This window comes from Cyprinus carpio, chromosome B18 (assembly GCF_018340385.1).
Source record: "Cyprinus carpio isolate SPL01 chromosome B18, ASM1834038v1, whole genome shotgun sequence".
Classification (NCBI taxonomy): domain Eukaryota; kingdom Metazoa; phylum Chordata; class Actinopteri; order Cypriniformes; family Cyprinidae; genus Cyprinus; species Cyprinus carpio.
Genome location: NC_056614.1, coordinates 20,527,792 through 20,545,637, shown reverse-complemented (window position 1 = coordinate 20,545,637; position 17,846 = coordinate 20,527,792). Strand labels below are relative to the sequence as shown.

Here is a 17,846-nt window from a genome sequence, read left to right as displayed (position 1 = left end):
AAAAAAAACTAAATGAGAGAAAAAGACGTGACGTCATGATGACGTCGAACGGCAACAGGCGACTTTGATCGACCTGGACAACACTCGTCACTGATACAAACGCTTTTCCTGCGTCAAGATGTCGCGTTTTTGGTATAATTCACGTTTGCAGTAGGGCACAAAAGTTTGACAGAGTAGCGCACACATCGCTCTCTCTTCCCTGGGGATTTTGCATAGATAATTTTGCTTCCGGATTTTTTTTTCATTCTCATAATGTTCCCTCCACTTCCTTGTGTTTAGCGAATAGAGGAACTCAGCACATTGTGACTAGACTGATCATAGATTTGGTTTTGTCTTATTTTATTTTTTAAAGTACTGCATTAGGCTATTTTTCTATATTTAAAAATGAGAATTACTTTGATTATAGCAGGTGTTTTTCGTCGTGGTCATTGATTTTCTTCTCTAAACTTGGGTAAGCGGTTTTATTTATTTGGGTGTTTACATTAAGGTGCGTTACAGTAGCTGTTTATGTTTGTAAACATTTGATTTAAAAGCCTACTTTTTTTTTTATATATATACACTGATAAAGTTTAAGCAGTTTTATAAAACTAAATAGGAGTCATGCGAAGCTCCTTTATTCATTCTTAATGGGAAAACTGTGGAACTGGAAAGTTACATTTGCAAAATGATGCACAATAAATAAGGTGCAAAATTATACAGTTTTGAGTGCGCTACAAAAAAGTAAATTCTGCATGAGCAAGTCTGCCTCCACAGCCTCTTGTTGTTAATGATAACAGTTATGTAGCCTATTGACAAACTCGGATGTGGCAGGTTCATTTTCTTTCCCTGTTGAGCAACAGACCTTCGTTTTTTCTTATCTCGTGTTTATTTGTGTCAATCTACATTGATTTTCGGTTTGTTGTTTAAAGTTTTATCTTGGCGCTCGTTTAAATGTCAGGAAAGAGAGTGGTTTCTCTGTTTCTTTCACACAGAAAGCTCAAAATGGAAGATTGGAGGGTGTGGGTGATGTACAAAGGTTTCTGAATGGAAACCACATTGGGTTAATACTTTACTTTTAAAGAGGGACTTGCTTTGGGACACTTCCACCCACTCAGCTATTCATTTGCAATGCAAATATGGGGAACCAGACACGAAACACCTATTTTGCTTGCCATGGTTCAACAGTTTGGAAAACTGACTCTAAAAGGTGCACTGTTTAGTCACAGATAACTGCTTGTCATATTCCTTTTTAGGTGATGATTATTTCTGCTATCAGAGCTTGCAAGTCACATGCATGGTCGCGAAAATACAGTATTAACGTTGTCGTCTGCATAAATTGTTAAAGACATAATTGAACATTCTAGCAAATTCTGTTTCATGAGCACTTAACATGAACTTAAAAGGCTACTGTAACAGTTACTGTATAATCCGTGCAACAAACAATGCAGGTTCACCTAAAAAAGTCTTACTCATCCTCATGTCGATACAAACTTGTATGACTTTCTTTCATCTGTAGAATACAAAACATTTTTTTTGAAGAATGTTTCAACCATTTTTGTCCGTATAATCAAAGACACTGGGGTCCAAACCAATGAAAGGACAATGAAAACACAGACATTTTTCGAAATACCTCCTTTTGTGTTCCAGAGAATAAGGAAAGTCATAAAGGTTTTGAAACGACATGACGGTGAGTAAATAATGCCAGAATTTTCATTTCTGGATTTACTGGTTAATGTTCGATTTGATCCATGCAGTATCCTGAATATTTGAATATGAGATAATCCATCGTGTTTAGATATTCAAAGTACAGACATTTTTTTGCCATGTCATTCAGTTGTAAATAAAGCAAACCTGCTATAAGTAACAACATACGATTCATGAGGCTACCTGCTACCACACAGACTGCAATAAGTAACTTCCTGCGGCCGTTTGTACTTGCCAGTGTGTGACCAGAGGCAGTGATGGCGGGCCGCGTTCAGCAAGGAGACTTGACCGAGTACAAGAAGAGTCTCATTAAGCGGGACTTGGAGATGGGGATAGTGATGACCGTGTACAGACAGAGGATGGAGAGGCTTACCGTGCAGGTCATCATGGAGACGCGACAGGTGGCATGGTCGCGCACCGCTAACAAGACAGAAGGAGTGTGTAAGTGTCTTCCCTCAAGCTTATTTCTCACATTTATATTTAAATTTGCATTTAAGCTGTTTGTTTTTATGTGTATGATGACCTCTGTGTTTCCAGTGTCATGCTTCTGCTTTTAAGCTACAGAAACTTTATGATTAAAGTGAACTTAACTAGGCAATTTAGAACAGTACGTTGTTGTTTTAAAGTGATTGCTCAAATTGGATGTTACAAATATGTGGACATATAAAGCGATTTTGCATTATATAACAAAATCAAACTAAGTGGCATTTGCATTAAACAAATTCATTTAGCGGGTGATTTGATCCAAAGCAACAAATGAGGATCATTAAAAAAAATTATCAACAATAAATTTTTTGTACGTTGCTTTTTCTACAGAAATTTGAATGAATTACATTATTGTTCAAAGGTTTGGAATTGGTAAGATTTGTAAAAATGTTTTTGAAAAAGACTCTTATGCTCACCAAAAGTGCCTTTATTTGATATAACAACAATACAAGAAATATTATGAAATATTATTACAATTTAAAATAATTGTTTTATATAAGTAACATTTCTTATTTTTGTCAGTGTCTGAAGTTTTGATGCTTAATATCTTTATGGAAATCTTTTTTTAACAATTATTTGATACATAAAAAATTCAAAATAACAGCATTTATTGAGTAGAAATTGTTTGTCACAATGTATAAGTCTTTACTTTACTTTTGATCAATTAATGCATCCTTAATGAAAAAAGTAATTGTACAGATCCCAAACTTTTGAAGCTCAGCATCAATCACTAAAGAAATGTATTTAAAAACCCTCTGACAAAAAAATAAAAATAAAAATTGGACAGTGAGATGAGCTGACCATCAAATTTTAACATTCCAGGATGATCTGTTTAATAACAGAGAGCTTATTTCAGACAGTAGTCGTGTGCTGTGTCTCAAATTTAAGTGAGCTACTTTGCTGTCTTAATATTTTAAATTACATGTTGCGATCTCATTTTTGCAGTGGACCTTTTTGAGATCCGGGAAGTACGAGCTGGAAAAAACTCCAAAGACTTTGATCGATTCAAGGACAGCAAGGATAAATATATAGACCCCAACACATGCTTTACTATATTCTATGGCTCTCAGTTTGTTCTCAACACTCTCAGTCTGGCGGGTATGTGTGTCTTCTTATGCATTTTACACGTTCTACTAAAAAGTATAATAATAATTATAATGAAATCACTTTATTGTCTTTCCACCGTATGCCTACATGTAATATGCTATATGCACAATGTACATAATAAATAATATATACAATAATATATACAAAATAATATAATTTTGTAGGCAAAGCTGGCATGACATTCATTATGAGATATGAATATATATATATATATATATATATATATATATATATATATATATATATATATATATATATATGTATGTATATATATATATATATATGTATGTATATATATATATATATATATGTATATATATATATATATATATATATATATATATATATATATATATATATATATATATATATATGTATGTATATAGTTATATATATATATATATATATATATATACTGTATATATGTGTGTACATGTGTATATATATATATATATATGTGTGTATATATATATATATATATATATATATATATATATATATATATATGTATGTATATATGTATATGTGTGTGTGTGTGATGTGCATGATAGATAATTATACTGCAGCATCTGACTGTTGTGAGGATGATATAGACTATTCGAGGTGGTACTTCCTCTCTTTCAATATATGTTTTAGATTCATTTCATATGAAGCCGCATTTTTGCTTTCCTGTGTTGATGTATAGTTGATGTATATTCTTTGGCTGGTTAAAAAATGACTGTCAGTGGAAGAAGAAAAAAAAAGGGTTCTGAAAAGGAAAAACTAGCTGCACTAGTTTTAGTGCTGAAAGCATTTGTTGTTCCACAGCTGATTCAGTGGAGGATGCAGAAAATTGGCTGACAGGACTGGAGTTACTGCGACAGGAGACACTGGTGGCTTACACACCAGAGATTATAGAGAGGTACACACACACACAGATACAGATAGTGTACCTTGTGTATTCATGAACTGTAGCAAAAATCATGTGTTTGTTTCATCTGTGTTTTTCCCTCTACTGTAGTTGGCTGAGGAAGCAGATGTACTCGGTTGATCAAACAAAGAAAAACAGGTTCTCCTCTTTCTCTTTCACCTTTTTCTCAAACAGTCTCATTTTAGTTTTGTGTCTCACATCATTAGTGCTCACTTTCTGTCTCTCACAGCATCACACTGAAAGAGCTCAAGTCTCTGCTGCCACAGATGAACTTTAAAGTACCAGGTGGACGTTTTTTGAAGGACAGAATTGCGGTATGAATGATACATTGTATACACATTATCTTGACGGAAGTGTATGCTTTGCATCATATGGAAAACTTTATGGCAGCTGAGTAGGAACATTTCCTCTCCTAAAGTTTTTCAGATGATCGTCTGTTTATCCATGTTTTTACATTTTTCTTGTTTTAAGACGTGTGTAGTTAATGGCTTTGCTCTAAACGGGTCAACTTTATCATTTCAGGTGGTGGGAGCAAAGAAAGAAGTTCTGGATTTTGAGCAATTTCACAAATTCTACAATCTTTTGATGTTTGAAAACCAAAAGACGGTAAGTATGCAGTTTAGTCGTGCTGAAAAGTAAAAAGCACAATAAAACAGTCATATTGTGAAATACTATTGCTATATAAAAAAAGCTGTTTTCTATGTTAATATATATTAAAATGTAATTTATTCCTGTGATGGCAAAGCTGAATTTTCAGCAGTCATTACTCTAGTCTTCAGTGTCACATGATCCTTCAGAAATCATTCTAATGCTAGTTTGGAGCTCAATGAAAGTTGTGCTGCTTGCCAGTTGCCATTTTTAATGTAATGCATATTTTTTAAGTGGTCTTTGATTAATAGAAAGTTATAGAAAGAACAGGATTGTCAAATTGTAAAAGTCTTTACTTTTCTAGTATCATCTATAGAGTATGTTGTTTGTCGTTTTGTTAGATTCTAGATGAGTTTAAAAAGGAGTCGTGTGCTTTCATCATGGGGTAAGAAACTGTCAAAACATTGTTCTGATCGAAGCAGTTCTATAAATGCATCACGAGGTCATTCTAATCTTCTCATTCTTATTGAGTATGTTTTTTTTTTCTGCAGTACCAGCGATCAGCCTATTCAACTCTGCGATTTTCAAAGATTCCTTTTATTTCATCAGAGAGTAAGACTATTTGCTAAATATATATGTACTGTCTATACCAGCCAAATATATCAATTTCATTCAAATACTAATTCAAACGCTTAGTTTGAAACAAATGCTGTGAATTTATTTTTTAGGAGTCTTGGGCCAACAATACAAATCAAGTTCGAGAGCTAATGACCATCTTCATCGATGACACCATGAGGAAGACCAACGATCCAGCCTTTACTGTTGAAGAGGTATGGGTTATAGAGATGTGTTTACTTTATGTAAACTTGAGGTGACGTGTTTTTAGAGCTTTCTTTCTGTCTTTCTAGTTCCTTAGTTTTCTCTTCTCCAAAGAGAACTCGATTTGGGATGAGAAGTTCTCAGAGATTTGCCCACTGGACATGAACAATCCTCTGTCTCATTATTGGATCAACTCTTCTCACAACACGTCAGTGCAGCAGTTCTTCATGCTCATGACACACATACAGCAGCTCCTCCTCTTCATGATCAACTTCCTGTGTTACTTCATGTGTTTTGCTTTTTTTTTTTCACAGATATTTGACTGGAGATCAACTGCGCAGTGAGTCCTCAACAGAAGCTTACGTGCGCTGCTTGAGGCTGGGCTGCCGCTGTGTTGAGTGTCAGTGAACCATACCCTCATTTCTTAATAAATATTCTTTAATATTCTTTTGGACTAATGCAAGTCCCTTTCGGCTTCATTTTATGCATAGATAATGCATTGATAAAATTGTTCTGAAATCGGTGGGAGTCAGTCTGATGACATTAATGTTTCTTTTTTGCAATGCAGTGGACTGCTGGAATGGTCCCGATGAACCTATTATATACCACGGCTGGACTAGAACCTCCAAGATAAAGTTTAAGGATGTGGTGAAGGCCATCAATGATCATGCTTTTGCAACATCCGAGTTTCTAGTCATCAACAACACACACATTCACACATTTATCTGTGAGGTTTTGACAAATTCATTTCACCTAACAGAGTTAGGCAAAAATAATTTTACAAAACGTTTCAAGAGCATAACAGGGTCTCATCCGTCCCAAAATTTTAATAAATAAGCAAATATATTTTGCATAAAGAAAATTAAACATATTTTCAGGAAGACTAATATATATATTTGCATTGTGACATTATTTGTATTATTATTTTGCATTATTACCACTAAATTTGCATTAGTGCCGCATAGGGGTGTGAATTGGAACTGGTTTCACAATTCAATTCGATTATGATTATCATGTCAACAATTCAATTCAATACGATATCACGATGCATCACGATTATATCAAATTTATTTTGTGCATTTTTATTAAATTATATAAGCAGGCTACTTTTTAAAATAATTATGTATTTAATTAATTATTAATATTATTAAATTAATTAATTATTGTTAAAAATTAAAAGTAAATAGTTTTTAAAACATATAAGATAATATAAAGTAATAAAGGGGGAAATACAATTACAAGGGATAAACCACAACAACAACAAAATAATTAAAAATGAAATTGTTGCACACAGTGTATCTGGAAATGTGCAGTATTCTTGAATTATGTTTATGAACATGTCACTGTTGGCAGGTTTCCTGTGGTGCTGTCAATAGAAGAACACTGTGACGTCAAGCAGCAAAAAATGATGGCTCAGGTGTTCAAGGATGTTTTCCAAGACAAGCTCCTGACAGAGCCGCTGGAACCAGAAGCAGAACAACTGCCGTCACCAACCCAACTGAAGGGCAAGATCATCATCAAGGTAGAGAAGCTTCATTGGAAAATCCTGCAGTGTCTTTGATTTTACAATAAAAACCAAATCCATGCAATCTTGCTTTTTCATACAGCACAAGAAACTGAATATCGATGAGACCTTTAGCAAAAAGGACCTCCGGAAAGGAGATAAGCAGGGAGAGCTCTTCATCTGGGATCCAATCGATGAGGTGCCGAAGTCCAGTGAACACTATCACAGGCTTATGTGATTGTTTGATCTTATTCCAGTTGCCTTACTTGATTATGATTGCAATTTCTGTATGACTGTGTCCGTGTACAGAAATGGTACAAGCACTACTGTGTGATCGAGAATAAGACTTTGTATTATGCTGAGGAGAGTGAACTACAAGAGGAGGATATGGGAAAGGTGAATTACTGAGGCTTCATTTTAGAATGAGATTCACTAGAAAAATCTCATGAATTAAAGGTAATCACTGTGTAATTCACCTCTCCTCAGTCACCTCAGGGCGGTACAGATCTTCATCAGTCAGAGCCCTGGTTTCACGGGCGGATGTCAGAGGGCAGACAGACAGCCGAGAGACTGCTGCAGGAATATTGTGCAGATTCAGGTGGAGTTGACGGGACATTTCTGGTGCGGGAGAGCGACACCTACGTCAATGATTGCACCCTCTCGTTCTGGTAATGTAGGCCTGCTCTACTCTTTAGAGAGAGAGGAGGGATGTTTTTTCGTAACATGTATATATAAATATGCAGTTTATATGGGTCAGTCTTGCTATGCAGTATATTTTCATTTCCTGTCACAATCTGGCAGTTGAAATCAAAATCATATTAGTGACATTTTTTATTAATGTAATTAGTACTGTGAACATGGGGTAAATTATACTCTAAATAATAACTATAAATAGTTGAGTAGTAAAAATGTCCCTGTGGCAAAAAGTTTTTTTTTTTAATAATGACACATTTTTCTTGACCACACAGGAAGTGACATTATATTTGGTGGTACAAAACAAATTTATATATTTATATTCCGTTCTATCTGATTAAAAGAAATATGGAAATCAGTATGATAATATAAACGTTTCAAAGATTAATAAAATTTGGATATGGATATGCAAATTTAAGTCATATATTACATTTCCACTGTATTCATTTTACATCTTTGATTTGGACACGCCTCTGTGGTTATAAGGTAATGACATTCTTAATGACAGTATTACACAGAAAATGACATCATACTGGGTGGGGAACAAAACAGTATAAACATCATTACATTTTAGCATTAAATTTGAGTTTTGAATTTAAGTTTGATAATTCTTTTTTTAATCAGTATGACTCGCAATTGCGAGTTTATATCACGCAATTCGGACTTTATATCTAGCAGTTGTGAGTTTATTTCTAAGAATTGCAAGTTTATATCACACAATTCTGACTTTATATCACACAATTCTGACTTTATAACTCGTAATTGCGAGTTTATATCACGCAGTTCTGAGAAGTTTCAGAAAGTGCTGCTTAACAAGAACGATCCATATGATTCATGTTATAAACTTTTCTTCTTTCGTCACAAATGCACAGAAATGCACATTTTGCTAAATTAAATTCCCTGTGTGGTCCTTACAGGCGCAGCGGACGAGTTCAACATTGTCGAATCCGTTCCTGCTTAGATGGAGGCCACACTGTCTATTTCCTCACAGAGAACTTGCACTTCCCAAATGTGTACGCTCTTATCCAGTATTACAGAGAAAACCCTCTCCGCTGTCAGGATTTCAACCTGCGCCTCACTGAACTTGTGCCTCGACCAGACCAGCACATAAGAGAAGGGTAAATCGATACTTGACACGCACAAACAAACTACATGGTGTTTACCACAACCCAGCCAGCAGGGCTGTAGAACACCACGTGGATAGCTTCTTTTAACGCTCACGACAACTGCAGACACACCGTACACATGAAACTGTGGTTTTCTTGTCTTTAGGTGGTTTTACAGTAACTTGAGTCGGGGTGAGGCAGAGGACTATCTCATGAGGATCCCTCGAGATGGAGCCTTCCTCATCAGACAGAGAGAAAATTCAGACTCTTATGCCATCACCTTCAGGTGCTACTCTGTTTTTTTTTTTTCTCATTACACTGGCAAAAATCTGGAGTAGAAACAGTATTCACTCAGAAATTGCTAGTATATTTCACAATCAGTTAAAAGTAAATGGCAAGTAACACATTGAATTGAATGTGAAATTGTTTTTTTTAAAGCATAACCTATCGTAAAAAATATTTATGTTTTCCATCTACATCATATTTTGAATCATGTGGTTTGCCGAGGAGAGATGTGTTATTACTAATACTATTATTATTATTATTAGTGATAAAACCTATGGTTTCATTGGTATGTTGTGGATCAAGGGTTGGTTCATGAACCATTTATTATCTGGATAAAGAGAAAAAAATTATGTGTGTTTTATGTGCTGAAGCTCAAAGGTGAAAGGTCACATTTCATCTAATCATCAACATTTGTGAGATTTATTTTAACTGAACAGTTGTAAGATTTTTTGTGTATGTGTATATATATAAAAGCCTCTAAAATTTCTTTTAAAATTAGCATTTTTCTCAAACTTGTACATTCATGTACAGTTATTTCACTTTAATGGCAATAAAAAGAACCTATTTATTACCATTAAAGTGAAATTACTGAACCTATACATAGGAGGCTAATAAAACTGCTCATCTTAGAAGAAAATTTAAAACGTGTGTGTGTGTGTATGCATGCATACATACGTTTTGTATTTTCTAGAAAATTAATTTAATAATTAATAATTATTGCAATTCATGGATTTCTTTTTTATTTTTGCTGAAACAGAGGTGAAGGGATGGTGAAGCACTGCCGGATACACAAAGAGGGATCTATGTACGTGCTCGGCACCTCCAGCGAATTTGAGAGCCTGTTGGAATTGGTGGACTATTTCCGAAAGAAACCACTGTATCGGAAGATCAAACTGCGCTACCCGGTCACACCAGAACTGGTGGAACGCTTCAGTTCGGTAAATAATAAAGCAACATAATAAATCTATTTTGGTGCAGAGCAGGCAAGATGACAGTTTTCTAGAGTTCACTCAAAAAGTTGTCAGTTGAGGGCTGTACTGAACACTGTGCAATGATTGTACAAAAGTTTGTCTTTGCGTGCAGCATCTGTATACACTCTTCAAAGTGAACCAGGGCAAGTACACCTCTTCCTTTGCTAAGGCCGCAGTTTGCATGTTACACTTGCATGCTTTCATCTCTAGTAGCTCTGTTGGTCTCTTCTCCTTTTTCCAATCAAAGTTTAGCCCAAAAGTTCTGATTTAGCAGAAGTATAATATGCACTTAAGTGTCATTGTATAGTATAAATGTTTAGTAAGACAAATAATATTTAAAAATTTATTTTTAACTAGGATTTTTTTTTTTTTTACTTCCTGAGGCTATGCTAAAGTTGTTTTTTTTTGCCCTCTTCCTGTGGCTAGTATTACGTTTATGCATCCTCCTACCACAAAGCATATTTTTCCTGCTGTCACAGCCTGAAAGAGCGACTAACCTAAATGAGGACCTTAACTGCACCAAAAATGATTGCGATTAATCACAGAAAATGGTCTGATTAATATATTTTTTACATTTTTTAATTCACTGTACTCCCCTAATATATATATATAATTTTTTTTTTTTTTTTTTTTTTTTTCTGTGAGGGAAGCCATTACTCCAGTCTTCAGTGTCACATGATCCTTCAGAAATTTTGATATCCTGATTTGGTGCTCAAGAAGCATCTATATCATATGAATGTTGAAAACAGTAAATATTTCTGTGGAAATTGTTTTTGTAAAATTATAAATGTCTTTACTGTCACTGTACCACTGATCTGGAATATTGATCAGACAACTGTTAAGCTTGGTTAAATTTTAATGTGCAGGGAGAAAAGTCTAAGAAATGTTTTATGTCTTTCTTTTCAGATAACCATATCTGCTTCACTTTATGATTCTAAACAGTACGTGGAGGCCAATGAGATAGAGCCGTCTCTGGTAAGCACTTTGAAAAGCAAACACAGCTCCTGCGAGAGTTAGCATGTGCAAGAGGTCATCTCCTGTGGGCTGGGGAGGAAGTGGTGGCGCTGGCTATCTCTTTCTCTCACATAGGAAACTGATCGACTCGAAAGAGGAAATGCAGCCTGGCTAAAAAAGCAATGTCAGGTTTAGTTTGTTTGCCATATGTGCTTCATGTTTCTAGTTCGAACGTAATTCACAAATTTCCTTTAAGGAAAATGTATTTTAGTGAACTGCTGAAGGCTTGTGTGGGTTGCCTCAATACTGTTGCAGATTTGTAGCAAGATTAAATTCATTTTGCTGTGTTGCAGCCCCATAGCACAGTGAAGGCACTCTATGAATACAGGGCCATGCGGCAGGATGAACTCACCTTTCAGAAGGGTGCTTTGATCCATAACGTGACCAAGGAGGCAAACGGATGGTGAGATTATTTGCAAATTTTGTAGATAATAAGCAATAAATGCACTGTTTAGCCTTGTAAAAAAAAACAAAAAAAAAAGCTGTGGCACTGCCATGGTACAGTGATAGTATCAGGTGATTATACTATGCTAATTTGGTAAATACCATGGTACTGGAAGATTACCATATAAGTTTACCTCAGTATTTACATACAGTAGCACTCCAAGGTACACTACTGTTCAGGAGGTGGGGGTCATTTTTTTTTTTATTAGAAAAATACAATAAAAACAGGAATATTGTGAGATATTATTACAATTTGAAAGAACTATTTTCTATTTGAATATATTTTAAAATTATATTTTTTTCTGTGTTTTTTATATTGATTTTTATTAGTGATTAGTAAAGTTTTAATTTTTAAATTTTCCCCCAGAAATCATTCTAATATGACGATTTGCTGCTCAAGAAACATTTATTATTATCAATGTTGAGAACAGTTGTGCTGCTTAATACATTTTTCAAGTTTCTTTGGTGAAAATAAAGTTAAAAAGAACAGTATTTATTTGAAATAGACTTTAAAAATGTCTTTACCGTCACTTTTGATCAATTTAATGTGTTGTTGCTGAATAAAAGTCGTAACAAAAAAATCGCACTGACCCTAGTTTTTTGAATGGAAGTGTATGTCAAAGAATACTAGAATTTTACCATGGCTCATGTCCGTAAAACATAGCTGTCATCATGGTATTATCATGGTAGGTTGTCCATGTTACTTTTCTGTTAATGTAGCTTTGTGGTACATAGTTGTATTAACACGTTTATCAGGAAAGATTGTCTTATTCATGTCATTAAACTCAAAAAAAAAAAAAAAAAACACAGGGTGATTTTAATTGCTGAACTTTGATAAGTTAACCAACATTTAATATTCCCAATCCCAACAGGTGGAAAGGAGACTATGGTGGAAAACTGCAGCACTATTTCCCTTCAAATTATGTAGAAGAAATCGATTCAACTGAGCCAAGTTTCCAGGTAAAGAATATTACAAATTTGCATATTTAACATCACAGATAAGTAATTTAGTGCTAGTAAGTACAGTACATTATTTTTCATGCCTATTTGCTTAAATACATAGAGAATATCTATATTCAAAACATAGAATGTCTTTAAGATTAGATGTTCTCTTTCAGGGCGATGAGGAAAATCCATTAGGTGACTTATGTAAAGGAATAGTGGACATCTCGAAGTGTACTGTTGGTAAGATCATTTATCTTCTGAGTCACTTGGGCACCTGTACATTACTTGTATTTTTAATGGTATTTTGTGCTCTTTCTGTCATTTCCAGTTCGTTCAGCCAAACACGGCAAGCCTGTGGTGGTGACGCTGCAGGATAAGGAGAATAAAGACATGCCGTTTGATTTGGCCACTGAGACCACCGAAGAGCTGTACGAGTGGTATCAGGTCACTTGGGACATCACACAGAGAGAAGGAAACAAAGAGTTTGAGGTCTGTCTCACACGCTCTGTTTACTTGTCCTAAATAGGGCAAACTGGGGCTAGTTGTCACACAGGGAAGTTGTCACAAGGTTTTGAGTCACTCGTCCTGTAAATATAGTTGAAGTTGTTTAGCTGAATCCCGACAGATGAGGGGGTGTTTAAATGTTAGGCATTGCCCTAGAAGCACATTTAATCATTGATATTTTAAGTATACAGTTTTCAAGTATAATGTTGGGCTGGTGTTCATAAATGTTTACAATAAATTTCTATCGCAGAAACAAAAGCAAAGGGAGGTTGAGAGCAGAGACGAGGTGGCCAGCGAGATGTCTGAAGTGGTCGTTTACTGCCAGCCTCGCAGCAAAGACAAGGACCGCTTTGGTATGGCTAATTAAATATGAATTTATACATGTTTACATATACACTACCATTAAAAAAAAGAATATTTTTATTCATCAAGGATGCGTTAAACTGATCAAAAGTGACTGTAAAAACATGAAAAATGTTCGAAGAATTGTTTTTCAAATAAATACTGCTCTTTTTAAATTTTCTTGTCATCAAAGATTCCAGAAAAAACACAGCTTGCACAAAAATATTAACATTGTTGAAAAACAATAATAAGAAATATGTTTCTTGACCAAATCAGCACATCATTATTTGATTTCTGAAGGATTGTGTGACACTGAAGACTGGATTAATGATACTGAAAATCATAATTTTAAAATATATTAAAAATATGACTAAATTATATGTATATTTAAAAATATATATTTAAAAAACACGAAAAACAATTATTTTAAATTTTTATAATATTTAACATTATTAATGTTTTTTTTTTAATTTTTGGTCAAATATTTGCTTGGTGAGCATAAGAGACTTCTGTCAAAAACATAAAAAATATATAATGGCCTGAAGTAAACTGTAAATGAACAATGTGATTGTCTTTCCCTATCAGATAATTATACCTACAAAGAGGTTCGCTCCTTCGTAGAAAATAAGATTCCCTCCAGAAACAAGTCGACTCAGTTTATGTTGTATAACCGCAAGGCGCTCAGCCGCGTCTACCCTAAGGGCCAGCGGGTGGACTCGTCCAACTATGATCCGTATCCACTGTGGATGTGCGGCTGCCACATGGTGGCACTCAACTTCCAAACCGCTGGTGAGTATGAAGTTAAACATCTCTTTAGTTCACGGACAAAGCTATCCATTAACATTCCCACTTATCTCACTGTTAGCTTATGACTCCACTGGAAGTATATGACATGTAACAGGCCATAATAAACTTAACATTAAATTCATTTAGTCTAAATTAACAGCTACTTATAAATTTTTTTTCAATGCTTTTTTGCAACATAATGGTGTGATTATACCATCTACCAGCAGGGGAAAATTGCCAACCTTTGACCCAGAATAGTAAACAAGGAAGTGAGAAGATGTACTCAATCAAAGTTAATGTTTTATAGAAATACACAAAGCATATATACAATTATTATACATTTATACTAGTTTGTATAAAGGGGTAGAGTATTAGAAGCATGCAAGAAACAACATTTTTTATGTTGATGTAAAAAGAAAATAAGACTATTTAAAGACAAAAATATGTAATAAAGAAAATAACATGGGTTTAAACTGTGAGTGTAAGGAAGAGAAAACATTACAGAGAAAAATGATCAATAAATAAATAGCATAGCATTTATCCATATGTCTATTAACACAGTGTTTGCGTTTCTTCTCAGATAAGTACATGCAGCTGAACAGCGCCCTCTTCAGTCTGAATGGAGGCACAGGATATGTACTGCAGCCTGAGCTGATGCGCAGCGATTCGTATGACCCTCATCAGGAGAAGAAGAATGTCAGATTTACTATCACCATTAGGGTAAAACCTGAGCTTCATTCAAACAGAACATTAATTTAGGCTGAGTTTGACAGCTGAACAAGAACCGTTTTTTTTTTTTTTTTTTTTTTTTTTTTAAGTAAATTAAATTAATTGAAATGATTGTTGACGGTTTTCCTGATACTCAGGTGATAGGAGCGAGACATCTTCCCAAACCAGGACGAAGCATTGCCAGTCCCTTTGTGGAGATCGAACTGTGTGGCCAAACAGAGGACAACAAATTCAAGACTACCGTTAGTCGTAAGACGCAGTATTTTTTAGTATAACTGAGATACTATCATGTTTTCATTTTAATTTTAGTTCACTTTTTAAAAGTTTTTATCATTTTATATCAGTTTTTGTTTTAAATGTCTATGTAATTTGCATGAATGTTTAGTTTAGTTTTAGTTATTTTATTAGGTTAAACACACTGAAAATAAGAAATGCTAAAAAATTAAGTAGCTGAAATAAAGTAAGTTAAGTTATATTTTATTTCAGTTTACATTTACCGTATCTCAAGGAATGTTTAAAAAAACTGATAAGAAGTGTAAAAAGTAAAGAGAAAAAGACATCTGGACTATATTCATTTTCAGATGTTATAATCTTAATTTATTTCAGATAATATTCAGAGTTTAACCACATAAACATAAAAAACTAGACAAGAAATGTGTACACAGACAGACAGACAGACAGACAGACACACACACACACACACACACACACACACACACACACACACACACACACACACATACACATATATATATATATATATATATATATATATATATATATATATATATATATACACACACAAATTCCAATTTTATATATATATATAATATTTGTGTGTGTATGTGTGTATATATATATATATATATATATATATATATATATAAAGCTGAGCTGTATATATATATATATATTTGTTGTGTGTGTATGTGTATGTATATGTGTGTATATATGTGTGTGTGTGTGTTGTGTGTTATATATATATATATATATATATATATATATATATATATATATATATATATATATATATATATATATATATATATATATATATATATATATATATATATATATAAATAGATAGATAGATTCAGTTGAATTATTGTAAAAACTTTTAATTATTTATAAAGTAATTTAAAATTTTACCAAAATGCATTATTATATTTTTTATTATTATATTTGGCCTCTTAAAAACTAGGCAACAGTTTTTGCCCTGTGTTTGAGAGTCACCAGTATTAATTTTCTCTCACTTTTTTTTTTTCCATTTAAAAAATAAATGACTTAATGTGTCAACAGATGATAACGGACTGAACCCTATATGGCTTGCGCCGAACTCTCAGCCTTCAGAGATATTTACTTTCAGCGTGTATGAACCAGACCTCACCTTTCTGCGCTTTGTGGTCTTTGAGGAGGACATGTTCTCTGACCCCAATTTCCTGGCCCAGGCTACGTTCCCTGTGAAAGGTGTTCGCTCAGGTAAGTCTATCAACTTTATTTATTATTTTTGTGAAACATTGGTCCGATTTAAGTACAAATACTGAGTTGCTGCTTTCACAGGGTACAGATCAGTCCCTTTAAAGAACGGCTTCAGTGAAAACTTAGAGCTGGCATCACTACTGGTGTATGTTGATATACAGCAGGTGGAGGTAAGAGACAGGAAATTTGTTAATGATGTAATTATTTATTTTAAGAAAAGATTTTATTTTATTGAGAATACTATGTTAGTTTAATGGAAATCCCCTATCATATCTCACTTGTTTCTTCAGAAAGCGCAGGAGGAACTTTACTCCTCCTCGAAACAGTTGCAAAAGAAACAGGCGGAGTTAAGCACCGAGTTCTGCCTCTACGACACTCACTCCAGCCTGCAGCGCAACGCGGCCCCTGACTTCCTGTACTCAGAAAAAAAGATGAATAAACAGCAAAAAATCAACAACAGCAAGTTCTACTCATGAGGAAAGTCTAGTTCCTTTCCGGTCTGGTTCTAATGTTCTTAAGGGTCTCTTCCTCTCGGTTCCGCTGCTTTATTACTACTGGTTCCCTAACTGGCCCCAAAGACAGGAAGTTGCAGCCATCTCATTTTGTGCTCACACAGGAGTTCATTGCAAAGTTAATCTGAGCAATATTCACAGGTGAAGTCTTTGTGGAGGGTGTTGCTACAACCCAGAAGTTTTAAAACTCTTTAGATTGAGGGCATGAAAACTGCATAAAGGATTTTTTTTTTTGTAACTGTGAAACTGTTCATCTATCGTCTTCATCTGATTGTAACATTTCATTTGCAGCTGTATTAAACTTTTCCTTATTGTCTTAAAAATTTAAATAGCAAACAAGACATGTTATTTATTTGGTTTCTATCTTGTTTTTAATATGCTGAGGAAGTTTGATAAGGTTTGGTTGGATATACAAGCGATAATGCACAGTCTGACAGTCATTATCTCAAAATAAATTTGCTTTTTTTTTTTATTATTGCCATTTGTTTGTACATTTTCCCAATAATTACACAGCTACTCACCCAATAAATAATTATGTGGACAGATTGTTTTGTACTTTTATTTGTATATTATCTTATAAAGCTTTTACTAAGAAAAAATGCACAATGCACAAAATACATTTTTAGCCTATTAACAAGAAAAACACTGCAATATATTGTTACAATAATAATAAAACTCTTCTCAGGTCATTCTTACTACAATGGACGATGCCAGTATAGGAAGTAAAAAATCTCAAGAACCAGGTGTTCCATATATAAAATATAATAAAACAGGCGGTAAAAGTGCTCAGTGTTGCAAAGATATAAGAAGCCTGTCTGACTTTGTTGATTTTAACAATGAAATATTTTTAGCAATCATGCTGTCATTTACAACATGCTGTTGTCTGCAACTTCAGGTTGTGTTTTCAAAACTAAGTGCTTGGCTTATATCTCACTTCAG

At 34.0% G+C, this 17,846-nt stretch overlaps 1 protein-coding gene across 2 annotated transcripts; it reads left to right on the top strand.

The window, feature by feature from the left end:
- Positions 1 to 48: 48 nt before the first annotated feature.
- On the top strand, positions 49 to 17,450 carry LOC109057498 (1-phosphatidylinositol 4,5-bisphosphate phosphodiesterase gamma-2-like). Of its 2 annotated transcripts, XM_042744295.1 has the most exons (33): positions 49 to 132; positions 407 to 451; positions 1,922 to 2,124; positions 3,115 to 3,267; positions 4,084 to 4,177; positions 4,277 to 4,324; positions 4,416 to 4,500; positions 4,709 to 4,792; positions 5,176 to 5,219; positions 5,326 to 5,386; positions 5,503 to 5,604; positions 5,683 to 5,801; positions 5,908 to 5,993; positions 6,162 to 6,279; positions 6,947 to 7,115; positions 7,201 to 7,296; positions 7,407 to 7,493; positions 7,584 to 7,765; positions 8,708 to 8,908; positions 9,063 to 9,182; positions 9,939 to 10,119; positions 11,059 to 11,127; positions 11,460 to 11,569; positions 12,483 to 12,570; positions 12,729 to 12,795; positions 12,884 to 13,044; positions 13,310 to 13,412; positions 13,987 to 14,190; positions 14,768 to 14,907; positions 15,054 to 15,165; positions 16,216 to 16,395; positions 16,477 to 16,565; positions 16,686 to 17,450. In XM_042744295.1, the coding sequence occupies exons 3-33, from the start codon at positions 1,941 to 1,943 to the stop codon at positions 16,869 to 16,871; spliced, it is 3,723 nt and encodes a 1,240-aa protein (XP_042600229.1). In that variant the 5' UTR covers positions 49 to 132; positions 407 to 451; positions 1,922 to 1,940; the 3' UTR covers positions 16,872 to 17,450. The 2 variants fall into 2 exon arrangements, with proteins under 2 accessions (XP_042600229.1, XP_042600230.1); XM_042744296.1 differs by lacking the exons at positions 49 to 132; positions 407 to 451 and adding an exon at positions 936 to 1,186.
- The last annotated feature ends 396 nt before the right edge of the window (positions 17,451 to 17,846 follow it).